The sequence below is a fragment of the Pelophylax lessonae genome (genome assembly GCF_965119305.1).
Source record: "Pelophylax lessonae genome assembly, chromosome: 6".
Taxonomy (NCBI): Eukaryota; Metazoa; Chordata; class Amphibia; order Anura; family Ranidae; genus Pelophylax; species Pelophylax lessonae.
This window is the reverse complement of record NC_138773.1, coordinates 108786367-108809556: the sequence shown is the minus strand read 5'-3', so window position 1 is coordinate 108809556 and position 23190 is coordinate 108786367. Positions and strand designations below refer to the sequence as shown.

The 23190-nt window shown below is 45.0% G+C and overlaps 1 protein-coding gene across 1 annotated transcript in view; it reads left to right on the top strand.

The window, feature by feature from the left end:
* Positions 1 to 23190, top strand: part of METTL9 (methyltransferase 9, His-X-His N1(pi)-histidine) — a 98959-nt gene that overhangs the window by 9054 nt on the left and 66715 nt on the right. Inside the window, exons 2-4 of the mRNA XM_082261992.1 lie at positions 13836 to 14026; positions 18452 to 18661; positions 22002 to 22186. Coding sequence (XP_082118118.1) covers positions 13836 to 14026; positions 18452 to 18661; positions 22002 to 22186 — 586 coding nt within the window. The remainder of the gene's footprint in view (positions 1 to 13835; positions 14027 to 18451; positions 18662 to 22001; positions 22187 to 23190) is intronic.

Below are 23190 nucleotides of genomic sequence, written 5' to 3'. Positions count from 1 at the left end.
ACAGCTTGTTCATGAAATAAAAAACAATTTACTGAATGCTGTCTTTACATTTATTAACGATACGATTATCAGAATACATTATTTTTCACTATAGTGGACATATAAGGAAAGTTTAGGCCTCATTCACACTGGCACTGTCAAACGTGTGTTTATGTGCGTTTCATGTAATGGTGCCATTCCCACCGTGTGTTTACCTGCATTTAGGTGCAATCAGTTTAGTTGTGTTTAGAGAAAACATATTGCTGCATGTCCAGAATTGGGTTAGAAACTACAAACCTGCTTTAAAACAGGAGCATTTAACTGTTGTGGGAAGAAAAAAAAAAATCTTGAAAACAGAGTTCCTGAACGTCCAGTTTACATCTGTTTCTCACATTTCCCTTGTTTTTCATTTTTTTTTTTTTCTTTTTTTATTTTTTCTTATTGTTGAAGAAAAAAAGCATTGGTGAGCAACAGTATACACCAAAAATGTTTCTTGCCTAAAAAATAGCATGAACAGAGCAGATGTATAGGGGCTGGCATCTGTTTGTCTCTACAAATGGAAAAGGATTTTTTTTTTTGTATTCATATAGATTAGGATGTAAATAGACGTACATCTGTATACATCCGAACACTCCTAGACAAACATTGTGGTTCATTCTGGATCTGTAAGAAAAACTAGCAAACAGATCTAGACTTGGCACCTGTGTAAAAGAGCCCTAAAAGTTTATACTTTCCAGATAACTTCTGCATTCAGGAGAGCCAGTGTGACTGAGGCCTTAGTACTACCGTATATACTCGAGTATAAGCCGACCCAAGTATAAGCCGAGGCCCCTACTTTTACCACAAAAAGATGGGAAAAATCATTGACTCGAGTATAAGCCTAGGTTGAGAATGCAGGGCGGCGGGCATGGTGCAGGAGAATGCAGGGTACTGGCATGGTGCAGGAGAATGCAGGGTACTGGCATGGTGCAGGAGAATGCAGGGTACTGGCATGGTGCAGGAGAATGCAGGGTACTGGCATGGTGCAGGAGAATGCAGGGTACTGGCATGGTGCAGGAGAATGTGGGGTACTGGCATGGTGCAGGAGAATGCAGGGTACTGGCATGGTGCAGGAGAATGCAGGGTACTGGCATGGTGCAGGATAATGCGGGGTACTGGCATGGTACAAGAGGAGTCGGGGTTGTGGGCATACTACAGGAGATGCAGTGCTATGGGCATGGTACAGGTGGACCATGCCCACAGCACTGCATCCCTTGTAGTATACCCGCAGCCCTGCAGAATGGCAGGTAGTGCAGCTGTTTCACTTACCTGTTCCAGAGGTGCCTTCATTTTAAAAATGGCGCCGCCCGGCGCCGACACGTCATTGCGCACGCCCTGCCGCCCCTCGTATACTTTCGGCTATTCCCGGCCTCTCCCGAGCCGCGGCGGCGCGTGCGCGGTGACATGTATGCGATGGGCGGCGCCATTTTTAAAGCTTAAGCCCGTCGGAGCGGCCAGGGACTTTTTTTTTTCCTTGACTCGAGTATAAGCCGAGGGGGACGTTTTCAGCACAAAAAAATGTGCTGAAAAACTCGGCTTATACTCGAGTATATACAGTAATCATTTTCTTTCTTTATGTTCACTGGCTAAGAAAAATTCTGCATTTCTTAAATCTCAGGGCTCATACACACTGCAGCTCAATTTGAGCTTTTATTTCTCTGCCTAAAATATTTTTTGCGTGTTTTTATTGCGTCTTGTTGAGCTTATTCGAGCTTTTGTAAGCATAAGCAGTTTCACAAACCCTCCTCTCAGCTAATTGTTCCATTTTGGGTTTTTTTTTTGCGCTTTTTCATGTGTTTTTTGGGTGCTTGGGTGTCTTTTCTGCTCGAAAGCTCCTCTCAAAAAATGCGAGTTTGGTGGGTTTTTTTTTTTTCTGTCTGTAAGTCCATATGCCTGTAAACGGAAAAAGCCATAGTGTGCATGGACACATTGGGAAACATGGAGGGGAGTTTCCAGGCAGAAAAAAATGAAAGCTCAAAAGCCTGTAGGAGCCGCTTATTTGAGATTCAGTGTGCATGAGCCCTAATGATTGCCCATGTAGCCCTTATTATGGTTTTCTAACCTGCTGAGCAATCACAAAAGGAAGTTGGGTCATTACAGGGAGCACAGACAGTTCTACTTTCAATTTTTACCAGTAGACCCTGTATAGACTGATATCTGGCTGCATTTTGGTTCCTTCTGTATAATTTACACTGCAGCATCCTTACATTACATGTCTTTACATAATGAACAAAAATAGGTCAGAATCATTTTATTAGGTTCAAAATTCCAGTTAGAAGTTTTAAACTGAACTGTACCGTCAGTGTACAGTCATCAATAAAGAACCCAGTGAAATAGAAATGCCATTTTGTGTCTACATGCAAAGGAATGTGGTAGGTACATCATAGAACACAGTAAAGTCATGATCGATTGATGTATGCAGTAACAATGTGTAGGGTATGTAGGCAACATAGACCAGCAAGTGATGTTACAATGTCATTGTTTGCCAGAATATTGCTGAATGAATACACGCTGTGCTGCTCATTGTCTGGCCGAAGTGCCTCGTATTCATCACTGGCGTGCTCTACTCACCAGGAGGACACAAGGGGCATGCATACTGTCTAATCCCTTCTCCTCACTCCTCCCCACCCCCAGACTTCATCTTAATATTCATTACATCAATGACTCAACATGTTTAATATTCTCAAGCCTGCCTCCTCTTGTGGTTTTCAGAAGTGTGAAAATTTTAATTGTACATATTCTTATACTGTGTGTGTGTTTTTATATATATATATATATATATATATATATATATATATATATATATATATATATATATATATGATCTCTCTATCACACACACACATTAGGTAATGATAGCCATCTCACTTTCTCGGTCTTATGGGGTAAAAGTATCACTGGATTGAGGGCCCACACAGTAGTATAGGTTTCAAACTGGCAATAAACCATTGTTTTTTAGTTTCAAACCTGAAAAACCAAATTGCCACAACATAAATCTTACATTCGGTATAACTTACTACACAATTCAAGCCCCTTTCTAACAAGGAAACTGACCCGTTGTCTAGCTCCATATTTCCAATACTGCCACCACACAGTGGCTCTTTGCAGGCCAGCATAGCCTCTGTCTACCACAAGTATTTAGAGAGTCTAAGCAATGACCAGTACCACCTAAACTGCCTTTCTCTGGAGTTTCGACGCCTATATGTCCCGGTTCACACATATGCGATTCAGGAACCCTGCAAATCCACTGCAGGTTCCCGCATCACACTCAACTCGCAGGCAGTTCACACTGCCATATGTGAATCTCTGGGGGTGTCAATACAAAGTTAGTGAGACCCCCAGATCAGTTCGCATATCACAGTGCGAATTGTCAGTTCGGACATGAATCGGATCGCATAGGTGTGAACACCCGTGCGATCCGATTCTGGTGCGGACCCAAAAAAGGGTCCTGTGCAAGTTTGGTCTGAATGCGATGCGAATTTAGCCATACAATTGTTTGGCCGAATTCCCATCGCACAAGCATTGCATGTGATTTGCAGAGCGCAGCGAATCACATGCTATCTGTCATCGTATGTGTGAACCGGCTCACAATCTGTATGGCTGAATTCTCATTGCACAGACATCGCATGTGATTTGCAGAGCAGTGCGCAGCGAATCGCATGCAATGTACAGCTGTCATCGCATATGTGGGAACCGGCTCTTGGAGAATAATCTGTTAGAAATGTAAACAACGTGGGTTCCGTTCACATTGCCAGAACACGCCACCACCACATGCTCTGGTGAGATGCGGTGTCATTGATTCTGGTTGGCACCCCATTGCCCTTTACAACAGAGGTAGCTGCAGCACAGCATGCATTTTAGCCAAGTGCACTTCCAGGAAAGTTGCTGGTATGTTTTTGGCCCGTTGAGGTGCGTTACCAGCCCATTCATTTTGAATTGGCGGCCTAGCACAGCATGCTTTGTCCTACAAAAACATGAATGTGCACCTCAGGGGTTAGGTGTGACCCTAGCCTTGTGCGTGCATTCCAGTGAATCTCTCACAATATATGTGTGCATGTGTATCCACGCCATAATGTGCAAAGGATTTGGGCTAACAAATGCTTTAGAAAAAAAAAAATGCTATGAATATTTTTATTCATCAACCAGAAATTTCCTAGATTTGTTTTATAAATGGACAAAAGCTATATTAAATGTTACATTTTGGTATGACTATCTGTTAACATATAGTCATACCTGTTCCAATCAACTGTTTAAAACTTGCTGCTTTTCTACTATAGACTTTTAGCTTTTTACTTCTTTGTTCCTGCAAGTAAACCTAGACTGGTTTGACATGCAGACTATATGGGGGTCATACCCTTTTTTGTATAATTCCTTGTTCTTATTTCCACTGCAGATAGCTCTTTAATATCTTGGACATGTGTTTTGGGTTAATTCCTGATGCAGAATGAAGCTAAGGGTCCTTTCACACGGCCGCTCCGTGTGTCCGCAAATCATCCCATCCGTTTGCGGATGATTTGCGGACATAATGTAAGTCAATGGCATTGCGGATGTCAGCGGAATACCATCCGCTGACATCCGATTTTCCTCCTTTCAGTTCTGTTCCGTTTTTTTCGAATGGAACAGAACCCTATTTTTTCTTCCGTGTAAAAAACGGAAAGGAAGGAAAATCGGATGTCAGCGGTGTCATCCGCTGACATCCGCAATGCCATAGACTTACATTATGTCCGCATATCATCCGCAAACGGATGGGATGATATGCGGGCACACGGAGCGGATGACACAAATGTCATCCTCTCCGTGAAAAAAAAAAAAAGTCCCGCAGCGGACTTAAGCAGCGGAGCGGCCGTGTGAAAGGACCCTTAGCTTCATTCTGCTTTAGGAATTAACCCAAAACACATGTCCAAGATATTAAAGAGCTATCTGCAGTGGAAATAAGAACAAGGAATTATACAAAAAAGGGTATGACCCCCATATAGTCTGCATGTATAGTCTGCATCAAGACTGATCAGGTGTCTCGCTCCTGGTGCTGTATGATGCCAGTACCTCTTAGCAGTTGGGGGGCTAACAATCAATTTTGTCCATATTACCAACTCTATTTGCAACCCCAGGCCTACAAAGAACCTCCACTGTGATACACGGTTACCTTTAGATATTTACCTATGTACCATTCTCCAGCCCGTCGTCAGAGAAACTGCATTTTATTAGAGCCAGATATTTTAGTAGAGCATAATTCTTCCTGCTGACATCAATGATTAGACCTAATTCCTGCAACTTTTAATTTTAATAACATGCTTTTTTGGAGTAAAAATCTATCTAAAGATAGTGTTTTTTTTTTTTTTTTTTTTTTTTTTTTTTAGATACATTAATAATTTAGTTTGTTCAGCATGAAATAGAGCTTACTTTTGTAGCATGAGGTTGTATATTCTACAATATTTATATTTCTGGTAAACTCATTCAATCTGCAAGCTGAGATGACATGCATTGCATTGATGCATTCACACAATTTTACACTACCAGCAAGAATGAGTCCTTACATTTAAAGAGCACCAGTCATTTCAGATCCATCATGGCAGCGCCTCTTAGTGGGCATCAACTCACCTGCTACTGCCATGTCCCCCCCACCTTGTGTCACTGCTGCAACACCAGCCATCCCATAAAGTGAATAGGACTGTCAGTGAGTCAACAGCGGGTCAGAGATGACAGTTTGTTCTTGAATAATTATGATTTAAATCAAGCCTTTTTACTAGTGACTTAAATCATGATGCTGCACCGCTCTCTTCCTGCTCCATCCTTGGGGCGTCTTCATCCCTGCTAATCACATTCCCCATGATGATAGTGGCGCCCCGCAGCCTGCCCTGTATTGGCAGCTGAGTTGAAGCACCTGTCACTGAGAAAAGCCCAGGGGCCAGGACAGAATTTCTAGCCATGGCGACCTGGCGCCTGGGATTTGTCAAGCCCTGTAATAAATGCACCTTTTTTTTTTACCTGCAAAAAGATGTTCATTTATTATTTTTGTAAAAGGTGAATTAGCCTTTAACAGCCCTTCACACAGAAATGCACTGCTCTGTTCAGCACAAAGATCCCCTGCTAAATTGGGGCAGAATGGGACAGATGTCACTTTTATGACCTCTGTGTCAATTCAGTTTTTCTGCATTTTGACAGCGAACCTTTGCAGAACTGTGTCCAATCTGTCACGTTTAAGTCCAGAAAAATGACGTTTTTTTTTGTTTTTTTTGGATATGGACGGACTTGGGGTTAGGTGGATGTAAACAGACGCATGTCCATTTTTATCCACCTGCCATAGACTTGCATAGAGCTTCTAGTCAGGTCCTCCTGAAAGACTAATGGGTGGACCTGATCAGAAAGTCAGTGTGAAAGGACTCTTAAAAGTGTTACCTAATCCACAACAGTAAAATCAGTCAGTATATGCAGTAACTTGTTTTACTTGTTATACTCACTGTGGAACCTAAGGGGTTAATCCTCTGCATCGTGTAATAAAGGCTGTGTGATCCTGTCTTCTCTGATCCTCCTTTCACTGTCTCCAAAAAATAATCTTATATTTATAGAAGCAGGGGACGGGCTGCACATGCTCAATTTGGTGTGTATTGCTAGAGAGTTTTTACTTTTCTTGGGAGAGTGCATGTGATCAGCACAGGGCCCAATCAGCACGGTCCTGACAGAGGATCAGGGGAGAATCAAAACTCCTCCTACAAGATTTACTAGGAACTGATAGAAGTCACAAGGCTGCTATACATTGCTGATGGGAAAAGGTATTTATCCGTTTATATTTACTAAAATAATTGTATTTCCATGTTCTGTGTACTGTGGGAGACCAGTAATAGTAAATGCAGGTTCTGGATTTAGTAACACTTTTTAGTGCCGGTTCACACTATTGCGATGCGGAAACACTGCGAATATACTGCGTGTTCCCGATTCGCATCCGCAGCACAGGGAGTTCACACTGCCATATGCGATACGCTGGGGGTGTCAATTCAAAGTTAACGACACCCTCAGATCAGATCACATATCGCAGTGTGATCTGACAGTTTGCACAGCTATCTGATCGCACTAGTGTGAACCACCATGCAATCCGATTCTGCTGTGGACCAAAAAAAGGGTCCTGTGCGTGTTCGCTGCAATTGCGGTGCGAATTCAGCCATACAAACTGTATGGCTGAACTCGCACCGCACAGACATTGCATGTGATTTTAGTAGCGGTGCGCTCCGAATCATATGCGATGTCTGTGATCGCATTAGTGTGAACCGGCACTTAAGGTTATACTTTAGGATTTCTTAGGACCGGATTAGCATTTTTATAACAGGAAAGGTAAGTAATTACAAACTTTTTCTCTTACGTCCTCTGACAGTCGCCGCCCACTCATACAGTCTTCACCAATGGGTATTAACCTCTTATCCATAGGAGCAAGCTAGGCATAAGACTTGTTAAAAACAAAGTAATTTACATAGACACACCTATGGGGGCTGTCCCACTGGTCCAATACCCCCCCATCCCAACTCAGTTTGTCTTCTGCCTAGTTAGGAGTAAGATAGGCTTTCCCTGTGCTGGGGCTACAGTCTCAGCCTTCTTTTATTTCTTATGATTTTATTTCTGCAAATGCGTTTTTTTTTTTTCTTTGCATTACTAGCTGTTTATTTATCAGCGTTTTTAGTTAGTCACTTCTTCAAGATGATGACGGCGTCGCGGAGCTGGGAGTCGCACTGGTTGTCCTTGTATCCCAGGACAGAGGGCCTTATGGAATCCCAGGCCGCCATCGAGCGTTTAGCAGGCTATGCGTACGCCCTGGCCTCGCAAACGACCCATCCCTGTCCTCAGGGATGAAAGCCTGCGAGGTGGCCACCTCGCCTGGACGTCTCTCCCACGGTTCTGTGCGTTGCTAGCGTCCTGCGTTTTTGGCTGACGGCACCCCCGCCATCTGGGGTGGGAGGTTTCCCATCGATGTGAGGCACCCACGCCATCGGGTACGGTAGGTACATTTTGTGTGGGGCCTCTGTCTGGGGCTGGCAGTCCTGTGTGTCTGTGGTATCCCCTAATGTCTGTGCGGTTTTGGGGCTTCCTTTCTCCCGGTCCCTGTGGGGACTCTAACTCAGCTAGTTCACTATGTGGGGTTGTTTGTGGGGGTCCCTCTCCTATGTGACACTTTATGGTGTGTGTGGAGGTGCAGACACGTGCAGCGACCGCTGCAGGGTTAAAAACCGCCGGTCCACCATTTTAGGTGTGGGCAGCATGCTGGTTTCACTGTGGGCGCTTCTGCAGCGATGTATGTAGTGTATTTTGGCGCCTTACGGCGCCATCTTGTGTGCGGCAATGTGTTCTCCTGAGCAAATGGCGGTGGCCATTTTCCCGGAGCCTCCCATTGCTTTCTATGGGCAACCATGTTTCTCTTACGTCCTCCGACAGTCGCCGCCCTCTTCATATTCGTCACAATGGGGTATTAGACTTTGCTCCGAAGGAGTAGCTAGGCAACAGAATATGTTAATATAAAAGTTTTAACACATCCCACCCCCAGGGGGTGGTCCCCTCAGTCAATACCCTCCTACTTCCTGTATCCATACTCCAGTTTCAATGTCTAGCTTGTCAGGAGTAGCTGGATGTCTCTATGCTGGGGCATTTGTCTTTTTTGATTTTGTTTGAGTTTTTTCTCTCTGTTTGCTTAGCTGTTCATTTTGTCAGCGTTAGTTAGTTCTTCTGATCAAGAGGATTCGTGCGGGCTGGGACTCGGGCTGATCCCCCTGGTCGCAGGTTGTGGGTCAGTGGTTTTCCCGGCCTGCCATTGAGCGTTCAGCCAGGTATCGCTCCTGGCACAGTGAAAGACCCATCCCTGTTCGGTGCAGGGATGCTTGGTGAGGTGGCTACCTCACTGGACGCTGTGTGGTTTCTTAACCCCGGTTTCGTGCGTCCTGGATGCGACTCTCTTAAGGGGGCAGTAACCCTTTCTTGCCAGCGTAAGTTTTGTGGGGCAATGGATTCTCAGGAGGGCAAATTTCCTGCCACATTGGTGGGTAGCCAGGGGACTGCTGTTTCTCCCCCAGGGGGGGATTTGGCTGTGATTGTGGCTAATCTTGCTGCCCAGGTGCAAATGTTGGTGGCTGCTCAATCCACAAAAAGGTCCAGAGTTTCAATTTCCTCTGGTTCAGAGGGTGATGGTGCGGGGGCTGATATGGCCGGGGTCTCCTTGTCGGGGTCCCGTTCCTCCCTGGATCTTGTGGGGTCCGAGGTGGAGGCTGAGATTGAAGGGGTGGATAATTCTCCCCCTGGCTCGTCTGAAGACCATTGTGACGAATATGAAGAGGGCGGCGACTGTCGGAGGACTCAGAGAAAGGAATTTTACAGGTAAGATTTTACAAAAATTCAGTTTTCCTTTGTCTGAAGTCCTAGTTCAGCCTCCTGCGGTGACATCACTTTCTCTTTCTGTACAGAGGAGATCGGCAGGCTTGTGGTAACACTTGTGGGGTCTGGCTTTGCTGTTTTTTTGTGGGAATACCTCTGGCTGTCAGCTTATTCCTGTTTGGGGGTCTGCTTGCAGAATCCTTCATAGCGGTGTACTGCAGGGGATCGCGGTGCGCTTAAAGGGCCAGTACCTTGGGGGAAAAAAAGTTTTTTTATTATGGAGTCCCAGGACAGCAAATTTCCCCCAGCTTTGGTGGATGATTCAGGTTCCTCCTGAATCTTCTGCTCTGCCTGCTTTGACTGCCGCACTTGCGACTTTAGCGTCTTAAGTGGATCTTTTGATGACTGAACAGGATACTAGAAAAAGGCCTAGCCTCTCTTTCTTCTGAATCTGACATGGTTGCCGTAGATAGTGTGCCCCTTGAAGGGTCTCGGTTTTCTCAGTCTGAGGGGGAGGCGGAGGATGCGGGGGTGGATGATTCCCCCCTGGGACGACCGGGGACCGCGCAGCTATGGATGCGCTGATCATTGCCGTTAAGGAAACGCTACATTTAGAGGATGAGCCCAATCCTCCGGGAAAATGGTCCTCTTTTGGTACCTACAGATCCCGTAAGGCAGCGCAGTTATTTCCTTGCCCCGCTGAGTTCCACGAAACTGTGAATGAACAATGGCGCAACTTGAAGCGCACTTTTGTGGTGCCAAAGAAGTTACAACTCCTCTACCCCTTTGCGTCTCCTATGGATTTGCGCTGGTCTGTGGATCACACTGTGGCCAGATTGAACAGGGCCACTCTGGTACCCACCGAGGATTCTCCGGTTTTTAAGGATCCTACGGATAGGAGGCTGGAATCTCTTGCCCAACATTCCTATATGGTGGCGGGTTCCATGCTGAAACCTATTTTCGCCTCTGTCATGGTGGCTCAAGCCGTGGCGGATTGGACTAAGGTGCTCCGACGCACCCTTGTGGCTGATTCTGCCCCCCCCCCTACTAGCTTGGGGATGGTGGACCAGATTTATCAAGGGGTCATGTATTTGTGCGATGCGGCCTTGAATGAGGCCCCATTAGCTGCGCTCTTATCTAGTGTCGCAGTACTTAATTGCCACTTGATTTGGTTAAAAAGCTGGTGGGCCGACCAGACTTCCAGGAAGACGGTGTCTGACATCCCTTATGCTGGGTCTCGTCTTTTTGGAGAATCCCTGGATGAATTGGTTAAAGGTCTCACTGGGGGCAAGAGCACTCTGTTGCCCCAGAATCCTGGGGGTAAGTTTTTCCGCAGTAAGCGGGGCCCCTCCTTTAAACCAAATCAGGGGTCCTTTCGTGCCTTCAAGGCGCAGGACAAGGGGAAACCTTTCAAGGGTCGGGGTGGCCAGAGAAAGCCCTGGGCGGGCAAGCCAAAAGCCGCCCAGGCTGGTGCGGCCGGCACAGTCTGCCTCTGCCTGAAGGGGCGCCCTCACCCGTTTCAGGGGTGGGGGGACGTCTGCGCGGTTTCCTTCAACCTTGGCTGCTCCGGATTCTGGACAAGTGGGTTCAGGAAATCATTAGATCAGGTTACAAGATCGAATTCCTTTTGCGACCAGGGGACAGATTCTTTCCCTCAAATCTTCATTTGACCCCAGATCGGCGGCAAGATCTTCATCGGGCGGTTCAGGATCTACTCGCCCAGGGGGTAATCGTCCCGTTTTACTCGAATCTGTTCACTGTGCCCAGAAAGGAGGGCAAGGTGCGTCCGATTCTGGACTTAAAAGCTCTGAACCGCTTTGTGCGCGTTCAAAAATTCCGCATGGAATCGCTCCGTTCGGTGGTGGCCTCCCTGAGTCCGAGAGATTTCCTGGCTTCTATCGACCTAAAGGATGCGTATTTACACGTCCCCATGTTCGAGGGTCATCAGAGGTACCTCCAATTCGCTATCGCGGAGGAACACTATCAGTTTGTGGCGTTACCTTTCGGTCTCGCTTCGGCTCCAAGGGTGTTTACCAAAGTGCTGGCTCCTGTTCTGGCCTATTACGGGCACAGGGCATTGCGGTCTTGGGTTATCTGGACGATCTCCTGTTAAGATCGAGTGCCAGTCAGAGCCTGCTGCGCGATCTGTCCACTACGGTTCAGACGCTCCAGGAGTTCGGATGGACCATCAACGTACAGAAGTCGACTTTGTCTCCTTCGGTTCGTCTCCCATATTTGGGAATGGTCTTGGACTCCGCCCAAGCGAAGGTGTTTCTGCCGGAGGACAAGCTCCGGACCCTGCAGAGCGAGGTCAGGTCCCTCAGGGACAACGATTCCTCGTCGCTCAGGACCTGTATGCGGTCCCTGGGATTGATGGTGTCAGCCTTCGAGGCGATACCGTTTGCACAGTTTCACACGCGGTCTCTCCAAGCGGAGATACTGGCCAGGTGGGACAGGCTCCCTCAGTCCTTGGACCTGAGGGTGTCTCTGAGTCACCAAACCAGAGTGGATCTTCTGTGGTGACTTCAGTCCCTGGCCGTAGTGGAGGGGAAATTCTTCCGTCCGTTGCTGTGGACGGTGATTACCACTGATGTCTGCCCAGGGCACTTGGTCGGTGGAGGAATCATCCCTACTGATAAGCATCTTGGAATTGAGAGCGATCAGGCTGTGCCTGCTCCATTGGTCGGATCGTCTTCAGGGCCGCCCTGTACGGGTGCAGACGGACTATGCCACTGCGGTGGCTTACATCAATCACCAAGGGGGCACCAGGAGTGCCCGGGCGGCTCAGGAAGTGACCAGCTTTCTGTCCTGGGCCGAGACTCACGTCCCGGCAATTTCGGCAGTTCACATTCCGGGTGTGGAGAACTGGCAGGCCGATTATCTGAGCCGCCAGACCCTGGACCAGGGAGAATGGTCCCTGCACCCGGAGGTTTTCCAAATGCTGTGTGCGAAATGGGGGATCCCCGGATGTGGATCTGTTCGCGTCCCAGCTAAACAACAAGTGGGAAGTTTAGTGGCAAGAACGCACGATCCTCTGGCAGACGCCTCGGATGCGCTGGTGGTGCCTTTGGCACCGGTATCGTCTGATGTATGCCTTTCCCCCGATTCAGTTGTTGTCCAGGTTCCTGCGCAGGTTGGTCTTGGAACCGAAGTTGGTGATTCTGGTGGCCCCGGACTGGCCACGCCGGTCCTGGTAACGCTGACATCATTCAACTGGCCGTCGAGCCTCCGTGGCGGCTACCGTTACGAGATGATTTACTGTCTCAGGGACCGATCTTCCATCCTGCTTTACAGTCGCTGGCTTTAACGGCATGGCTGTTGAAAGCCAGGTCCTGAGAGACAGGGGTCTCATCTGAGGTCATTCCTACTTTGCTCAAGGCTAGGAAAGCCTCGTCCGGTAAGATCTATTACCGTACCTGGAAGGCTTATTTTGCCTGGTGTGAATCCAGAGGCTTCCCTCCTCGTTCCTACTCGGTGGCAAGGGTGTTAGCCTTCCTACAAACTGGTGTGGACCAGGGCCTGGCGTTGTCCACGATTAAGGGCCAGTTGTCTGCACTGGCCGTCCTTTTCCAGCGCCCATTGGGGTCTAACTCTTTGATTCGCACCTTTATTCAAGGTGTGCGTCACTTGGCCCCTCCTCGGAGGGCGCGCCTACCTCCTTGGGACTTGAACTTGGTTCTGTCCGTTTTGCAACGTTCTCCCTTTGAAAACATCAGGGAGATTTCATTGCCTCTGCTGTCGTGCAAGGTTGCTTTTCTGGTATCGATCATTTCTGCACGCAGAGTGTTGGAGTGGGCAGCCTTGTCTTGCCGCTCCCCTTACCTGGTGGTTCATAGGGATAAGGTGGTCTTGCGACCCAACCAGTCACCAGTTTTTATTCCCAAGCGACAGGGTCACATTGGGAATAAAAAAACTGCAGGACTCTTCTTGGACTACATTTACACTGTTGTGTGATTTTGTTGCAGTTGTGTGTAGTTATGCACACACTTGTGATGTGAGTGAGGCCGTCTAGTTTCCCTTTTACACTAAACTGCAGCACGTAAATCTAAATGAGCCACATAAGAAAACATTTTTTTTTGGCTGGAGCTACACTTAAAAAAAATTACCTGTTCTGACTTACAAATTCAACTTAAGAACAAACCCAAAAGACCCTATCTTGTTTGTAACCCTGGGACCGCCTGTATTACAGTTGTCTCTAGAATGGTCGGGAAAATCTTCCTATAGAGAACACCTATTTTGGGAAACCATTCCCTAATCTATCTAAAACAAATCATTTAGGTTTTACCCAGATTTTAATAGCCTCCAAACCAGAGAATTTTGTTCCTGCAGCCATAACCTGTTTGAAAACATTTTTTCTTTTTTTTTTCTCTTTTCTTTTTCTCCTTAATTTACACAATGTCTTGCCATAGTTCCTTTTTATTTCATAGTGTTTTTAAAATGCTTTGTTCTTTTACTTTTTTTTTTTTCAGTGGTACTTATGTGACACTCAGAAGTTAAGCGAAGTCCTAAGGCCAGTGTTTTCTCAGAGTTATCTAGACGAAGGAACCCAGACATTCCTTGACAGGAGTATTGAGAAATCCGGCTGGCTCTCTATCCAGTTGTATCATTCCTTCATGTCTTCTGTCTTCAGCATGTTTATGTCCAGAACCTCCATCAATGGGTAAGTGTTGCCTTTCTCAAACACCTTTCACCATGCTCACAACCCAGAGTACAACTGTAAATGTATGACTAACTGTATATTAAAGGGTATCTTTATGCCCCTTTCACACAGGCTTTCCGATCTGGTCCGCTAGTCGCTTTTTCAGGCGGACCTGATCGGATGATCCATGCAGCCCTATGGAGCAGTGGATGTCAGCAGAGTCATCTCCGCTGACACCCACTGGTAGCCGATCCAATCCTGTCTGGGAAATCCAGACAGATGGAAACCCTATTTCCTGGAGGATTGGATTGGATAACATGGGATGAAAACAGACAGGCGGTCCGTTTTCATCCGATTTCCCATAGAGGAGAGCGGTGCCCTGACAGCTCCGTCTCTGCAAAGTAAGCAGAAACGGAGCTGTCATCCGCCTGCTCAGCTGGGATCGGCGGATCGATCCCCGCTGAGAAAAACTGAGTCCGAATGGGGGCCTAAGTCAAAACCTTTTCATTTAGTTTTAATAGTTTACAGAACACACATAACCCTAGTCAAGTTTTTATTGCAAACCAGGTTCTGCCTAGGAAAATGCACTGCCTATTTGTCTTGTGACCATTGTCAGAAGGTTTTAAAAAATCCCAAATTTCTTTATCATACATTCGGGGACACAGAGTATCTTCATATGCTTTGCGATAGGGTTATGCTGCCACCTTTGGGTGATTTGGACACTAACAAAAAAAAAAAATCCCTCTCAGCAAATGACAGTCTTCAATTTTTTTTTGTTAATGTCATCTGGCTTCAGTAGCTCAAGTTTATAAAGCTCCTACCTTGTCTTTGGCTCATACAAAGTTTTACCAACAGGATGTTTGGGCTGTTTGTATTTAAGCTGTGTGCAAATACGTATAAATACAACAGCTGAACACCCAATCACAATCCCAGGTGTGTGCTATAACGGTGATAATAAATAAGAAGGGCAGCGCCTTTTCTAATCAGCTGGAAAAGTGGAATAGATTTTATTTATGATTTTATGATATCCAAGTTGTTTTTGATATCACTATCTGGTTAGCTTTGGTGCACACAAATATTGTATATTAGGCTGAGTCGAATAAGTTCTGTACTTATTTATTATCAGTAAGGTTCTGTTCTGGTTTAGTTTTTTTTTAGGGCCAGTTGGTTTGTTGCAGCGTTACCCTCTCCTCATATTCATTGCTTTGGCACATCTCTTCCTAATAAATATGAAGATAGTCAGAGTCCTGAGATGTATGATAAAGAAAATTTTACATTTTTGGTTCACCTGTAAAATCTGTAAGAAAGGTTCCGCCCCTCTTCCTTTTTTGTTTCATGGCTTGCTACAAAAGCAGAAGTCTTGCCTTGCTGGGAGGGGTTATGCCTAGGAGGGGATTTTCTGTTTTTTGCTAGTGTCCAATCACCTAAAGGTTGCAGCATAACTCCATCTTAGCGCCCATTCACACTGGCGCGACACGACTTGCTGGGGCAACCTGTGAAGTCTGTGCACCGCGACCTCTGCGCGACTTGCACAGACTTCATATCATTGAAGTCAATGCAAGTCGCCTCCAGGTCGCCCCAAAGTAGTACAGGACCCTTTTTCTAAGTCGGAGCGACTTGTGTCGCTCCTATTAGAACGGGTCCTGTACTACTCAATGGCGAGCGACCCACCGCGACTTTTCAGGCGACCAAGTCGCCTGACCAGTCGCGCTAGTGTGAATGGGGTCTTAAGGATTTTACAGGTAAGTCAAAAATGTTGATATTGCTGTCTAAGAGTGGATTTCCCCTAATTTTAGAGATGGTCCTCTCTACCTTCTTGTCCTGCCTTTTTATAAAAAAAAAATAAAAATTTGCTCATAGATACACTTAAGGTTGTGTTTTGCAGTTAATTCTAGTGCAGACATATGCTTACTGGAAATAGTTCTGTGGTCCAGGCTGGCCAGGAACACCTCTGCATCCTATTTATTTCTACTCTTATTGATGGTTTTTTTTTTTTTTTTTCTTTTGCTGAATGTATTTAAAACGCGAAGAGCTGACTAGTCAAAGAAACAGTCCATATTTTGCTTGCTGCTTTCTTCTGCCACAGGGTAACAAGATGCTAAAAATTTGAACGCCTTCAGCTAAACTCTGGAGTCCTACAAATAACCCCTGTCCCCATAACTAATCAGTGGCATTAAAAAAGCTCAATCTAATTGCCATTTTCCCTAATCATCTTCCAGGACATCTACCTGATCGATGATTTGCTCCACCTTCCACAGAAAGCACAAACCAAAAAGTGGTTAAAGGCTCCTCCAACCCCTTTGTCCTTAGTTTGATTGTGGGGGAAGGATAACTGCGCTAACTAATCAGTAAAGCAGCAACTTAAATTGTGACAAACAACTAAACAAATGTGGAAAACGTAAGTTGCGCTAATGAGTGATAGTGACAAATATAGACATAAATTATGAATGTATATCAGATCATGGATAAAAGTCCACATAAACTGTCCAAAAACTAGAAATGTCCAAAATATCAGGAGTTGATCCAGAAATCCGGAATCATCAAATGGCAATTAAACCACCAGATATATAATCTCCTTACCAGATAGAGGAAGGAAATTCGCTCTAAAAACACCAGGTGAGATGGGTCCAGCAGTCTCTAGTTCAACGGACTTATATGGTTTCTCAGAGTGATGTATCAAATACATGTGAAGAAAAAATAAACTTCCATAGCATAATACTGTTTTAATTGTAGAACACCAAAACTGTGAGCCACCACCAAGCTAATACGGAGTAAAGGTGAGGAGACCGATTACCACACCAGTATCAATCCTGCTTACCAGATGGTAATAGATGAACAGCGGAAACATAACCAAGTAGCCACCAAGAAAGTGAAGTGAAAAAACCGCCACCAATAACACTGTCGCTTACCAGATGTTATAATTGTGCAAGCCAAACTGTCACAAAGGATGATGTTGAGAGTGTAGCCTCAGATATCTAATGCGCTGGTGCAAGTAGACAGCCAAACCGAAATGAAGCCTACCACCAAAAACACTGCCGCTTACCAGACTCAAATGGTTAACAAGCCAGACAGTCTCCAAACGTCTTCAAAATTGTCCAGATTTCAGACCGATTCTTCCGAGTTGAAATAGACCAAAAAGGGGGACAGAAAGCGCTCGATAGTGTAAAACCAACAAATGTATTAAATTAAAAAAGAGAGCAACTTACAAATGTAAAAGTTTGAGAGCGTGGGTAAGTTACGAGCCGCCGGCCGGTCGGCTCCTCCGCCCGTCCTCAGACACAGATGGACGGCGTGCTGACGTCATCCATCTGTGTCTGAGGACGGGCGGAGGAGCCGACCGGCCGGCGGCTCGTAACTTACCCACGCTCTCAAACTTTTGAATTTGTAAGTTGCTCTCTTTTTTAATTTAATACATTTGTTGGTTTTACACTATCGAGCGCTTTCTGTCCCTCTTTTTGGTCTATTTCAACTCGGATCAATCGGTCTGAAATCGGGACAATTTTGAAGACGTTTGAAGACTGTCTGGCTTGTTAACCATTTGATTCTGGTAAGCGGCAGTGTTTTTGGTGGTGGGCTTCTTTTCGGTTTGGCTGTCTACTTGCACCAGCGCATTAGATATCTGAGGCTACACTCTCAACATCATCCTTTGTGACAGTTTGGCTTGCACAATTATAACATCTGGTAAGCGGCAGTGTTATTGGTGGCGGTTTTTTCACTTCACTTTCTTGGTGGCTACTTGGTTGTCTTTCCGCTGTTCATCTATTACCATCTGGTAAGCAGGATTGATACTGGTGTGGTGATCTGTCTCCTCACCTTTACTCAGTATTAGCTTGGTGGTGGCTCACAGTTTTGGTGTTCTACAATTAAAACAGTATTATGCTATGGAAGTTTATTTTTTCTTCACATGTATTTGATACATCGCTCTGAGAAACCATATTAGTCCGTTGAACTAGAGACTGCTGGACCCATCTCACCTGGTGTTTTTAGAGCGAATTTCCTTTCTCTATCTGGTAAGGAGATTATATATCTGGTGGTTTAATTGCCATTTGATGATTCCGGATTTCTGGATCAACTCCTGATATTTTGGACATTTCTAGTTTTTGGACAGTTTATGTGGACTTTTATCCATGATCTGATATACATTCATAATTTATGTCTATATTTGTCACCATCACTCATTAGTGCAACTTACGTTTTCCACTTAGTTTGATTGTGTTTCAGACTGTCCAGGAGTACACATGGTAAAGGTTGTTTTGTTGTTTCCCTGGGTCTTTAGTACTCTTGCAGAAAACTTTAAGGAGGCATTTCTACATATCTCCGGCAGCAACAGAGGGCGGTGAGGGGAGTGCTTTGAAGTTTTTACTGCTGGTTAGATTCATTCTAAGGTTTTATTTCAACACTTTTTTCCATTTTAGTTTGACTTATACTGTTTTCTTCACCAAATAGGTTGCTGGGTAGGGGGTCTATGTTCGTCTTTTCCCCAGAACAATTCCAGAGACTTCTCAAAATTAGCCCAGACTGGAAATCCCAGAGGCTTCTGGACTTGGGAGCAGGGGACGGTGAAGTGACAAAAGTTATGAGTCCGCACTTTGAGGAAATCTACGTGACCGAGATGTCCCAGACTATGATATGGCAACTTCAAAAGAAAAAGTACAGGTATGGTTTGCATTTACAGGTACTGTGCATGCCTGTACAGTATGGGGGGGGGGGGTGTAACAGAGTTGTGTGAGCACAAGCTTGCACCACTCTTGCAAACAAAAAAAACCTGCATGCTCTGATCTCTGCCTTCATCATGCCCCGCTCAGCTCAGAGCAGGAGGAGGAGAGTTATTAACCTTTGCAGGCTTCGCTTGTGTTGTGTGATTATTGCACAAGCAGAGAGTGGGCTGTGAGCAGTCAGCTAACAGCTCACATCCAATACGACAAGGTCACTCCTGGTGGGAGTCTGTGGCAGTTTTCTATATGAAAAACTGCCAGATTCCCTTTGTTAAATAAGGGCAGACCTGATAATCATGCAGCCTATTTAAAAAAACACAGTTTTCCCCCTTTTCACACCTGGCCAGTATTTTACTGGCTTGAATAAAGAACTCTAAATGTGTAAATATATTAGTGGGAAAATTTCTTAAAAAAAAAAAAAGTGAAAAGTCATGTAAATCAGGAAAAGTGGTAAAGTAAAACAAGACTTAGGAGCATATTTATAAAGTAATGAATTTGACATTTACCAAACAATCACAGCACGTGAATCTTCCCCTCGTGTGTGTTTCAAGGCTAATTCAGGAGGGCTATTAAGCCTGTCACCTTTGCAGAGTCACTGGTAGATTGACGTCTTTCCACCTCAAGGTTGAGTGCAGGCAGCCCATAGAAGTGGATGCACACAGACTGCATGGACATAATTACACACGGGAAGGAACAGATGCACCGATCCAGGCTCATCAGCTGCTGCTATATGCACGAAGCTGTCAATCGGAATCTGTAGACTCCTGCCACTGGGATTTGTGTCATGGCTAAACTGCCATGCGAATGGTGCCTTTATAAATATGCCCCTTTGTGTCTCCTTAAGAAAACTTTAATGACTTCTTTATAAACAGATTAAAATCCATTATAATTACCACCACAGCAATTACACATTAAAGTGTTACTAAACTAAAAGTTTTTTACACAACAAACATGATATACTTACCTGCTCTGTGCAGTGGTATTGGACAGAGTGGCCCCAATCTTCCTCTTCTGGGGTCTCCGGCTGAGATCTTGGTGGCTCCTCCTCCTCCTTTTTTGGACTACCATAGCCAGCCGCTGGCTGTGTGGAGAGTGTAGTCTGCGTGCTCCCAACCTGTGTGGCTCCATAGACTTACACAGCGGGACTTGGGCCCGCCCCCCACTTCCTTTTCACTACATCTGATTGACAGCAGCAAGAACCAATGGCTCCTGCTGATGTTTGAATGCTGTGTGAAGAGGAAGTAAGGGGAGAATAGATGCAGCCGTGCACAGAGCTGGTCTCTTCTCCCCTCTTCTTCATACAGGGTAAAAAAGGGCACAGAGAAACTGAAAATGTTTTTTTACTTTAAATGCAAACAATGCATTAAGGTAAAAAAATACTTTTGTGTTTATTTACACTTTAAGTTGCATGTTAACCCCATTCAAAAGTAAAATGCAGGTCTTGCTGGACCACATTTGATAGTGTTGCACTACCCATATGAGGAGACTACGTTTTAAAAAGCTGACTTGGATACATTTTGTGAAAAATTATGCAGTGTGCACATTGAAGGATACTATTATAGAGACAGTGTTCAGCATTGAGACTTCTGATCACAGCTCTAGTATATTTAGCAGTATTTCCAAGGGTATTATAATGTCATGAGAAGGGTCCATTGACCTGTGAGTGGATCATTCCACTGATGTTAGCTTTTAGTAAACTCTGAAGAGTTAAAACACCTATACGCTTGCAGTTGAGGGCCAGTAAAAACATGGTTGAGCTGTTTAGGCTACAGATGGGGGGAGTACACATGTTTTCCATTACAGCGCAGCATCTGCCACAAATTGCACTTCAGAGGGTGAAACTTGTGAAAATTACCTGTTAGGGACAGACAGGTAATAAAAGGGTGGTGGGTGGAATTTAACTTGTTTTTTCTGATTTCTACCAAGTGTCTTCTGAATACTGAAGAATAAAGTGACCCCAAGAGCCTATTGGCTAGTATTCTTCCTATTCTTCCTAGGGTCATGGGCACAGACTGAGTATTTGGATCTGTTCAACCAACCCACCACCCACAAAGTCTCCAGCTCTGGGTATTCACCCCCCCGCGCTATGCTGTGTAGTTGGTTGTTAGTATGGAATAATCCTCTCTCTAGACTTGCTGTGGTGCTCACCCTGCTGCTACACAGCTACAGTGGTAAGGTGAACTCTGATGGAGACGCTGTTGTGGGGAACCCTAATGTAAAGGAGACTCGAATGGAGTACTAGATGTAGGGAGGATTCTGATGTAAGCAGGGGCACATTGATGGTGACCCTGCTATAAGGGGGACTGTGATGTAAGGGGGGACCCTCATGTAAGGTAGGAATCTGATGAGAACTGATGTGATGGGGTGGCTTCTGATAATAAGTAATTTCTTAGAGCGTCTTCATTCATTATTTAATTTAACTTTTTTTGGACGCAAAAAATGGGCCGTGGGCTGTGATGGGGAATGATTTTTAAGTCAAATCTGTACGCATTTGATGCATCTCAGCAAGGCATTAACATGCTAGTTTGCCATTAGCCTAACAACTCCATATCCCAATTGTGCAGAGTATTAAGGCAGTGATACACCTGGCTGTTTATCAACTATTGTTTTGCTGCTCTGGTTAACGTTTGTTAAAGAGTATCAGCAACTGTACTGATTATCTTCTGAGCTTTAGGCTGGCCATAGGTGGATTAAAATTTGGCCACTTCAATAAGTATCCATCTTTGGCCAGCCTAACAAGGATCCCTAGAGGAATCGCCCTGCCACGCCCCTTCTCCCCCCTAACCACCCCTCCCCTGCCCCCTTTTACAATAAGTGGTAAAAAAAATGCCATCTAGTATTTACTGATCCCGAGAAAAGTGCTCAGGTAGCAAACGGTTACGCAACCATATACCTATCTACTGGTTAATGCAGTCTTTGGTAAAGGTGGTTAGCGGGCTGATATTTGAATACAGTTGTCCCTTCAGATATCTTATTTTTCCTTCAGTTCAAATTATGTAAGTAGTGCCTAGGCATTTGATCGTGTGACTGGCCAGCAAGGGACCCTTTCCCTATAGATTCACTCTGAATTGCTTTTAATTCTTCATTGTACTTTTCTGAGTGACAAGTAGAGAAAGAAGCATTGCTGATGGGGCCACAAAGTTCAGTAGCTTTTACACTCGCTGAACTCGTTTCAGCCAACACCACCGGTTTTAGTCTTTTGGATATTGATACTTGACTTTATTTGTGTTCTTTTGCTAATGTAGTGAGGTTAGTAATACGTATGCTTTTTCTTTTGGTAGAGTGCTAAATATCGATGAATGGCAGAGGACAGGATTTCAGTATGACATCATCAGCTGTTTAAACCTCCTTGACCGATGCCACCAGCCTGTCACTTTATTGAAAGAAATGAGAAGTGTCCTTGAACCAACCCGAGGCCGAGTTATACTGGCCCTAGTCCTGCCTTTCCACCCTTATGTAGAAAATGGTAAGTGTCTGGTGTGTGTTTTCACTTAAATTCATAGATTGTGCTTCTATTCATCATATAATAAAAAATAATCTTGAGGTCATTTCCAATTTCAAGACAAAGCGATTCAGTCTGTTTCTGTTTTTGACCTTGACACAATTGCAAGCTGTGAAAACCTGAAGGTTTGACTTCCATCTGTGTATCAAGAGCTGCTGTCAGCACGCCCAAAACACACAGTAGACTCAGCAGCAGATTACACATTGAGATCTGCTGTCTTGGTGTAATGTACAGGGTTCAGCTGTCAATTTGACAGATAGTTCCACTCTTTGTATCAGGGGTGTTGACAGGCTTGCGGGCACACAAGCTTTCCTATTGGGACCTATGGGAAAAAAAAAACTGCACATGCCATTGCCTAGTACTTTTCACCTAGGCTGGTTCAGAAGAGGATTGAAGCATTTCACAGTGTAGGCTTTAGCCCCCAAACTGAGTTGCATGCTAGTCTCAGGCAAGTAAAAAGGGTGTTTAGCTAGAAATGATGGGAGCCGTTAAGATTGATTTGTTAAGGACTCTTTCACACTTGTTCGACTTGTCCTGCTACTTGGGACTGCAAAGTCGGAGGACAAGTCGTACCCCATTATTTCCATTGAGTACCATTAATATTTGTGCGACTTCAAAGTAGTCCCTGCACTACTTTGGTCAGATTTTGATGTGACTTGAGGTCCATAGATCTCAAGATTACACAGGCATTGCTTCAAGTCACGTTGAAGTGGCGCGACTTTCAGGTCGTGCAAGTGTGAAAGGGGCCTTAGTGCCATATTAAATACACAAAAAACAACTACTGTACAATCAGTGTTGCTAAATGAACCCCACTATTATTCTGAGACTAGGTTATGCTCATACTATTTATTGTTAGGAACCACAGTGGTGAACAGTTCAAGTTCAAAAACTGCTGAGAACTAAGAAAAGTTAGAGGATTTTCGGTATTGTAGTCATCATCATGACCTGTATCGCTAACGATAAGTTTA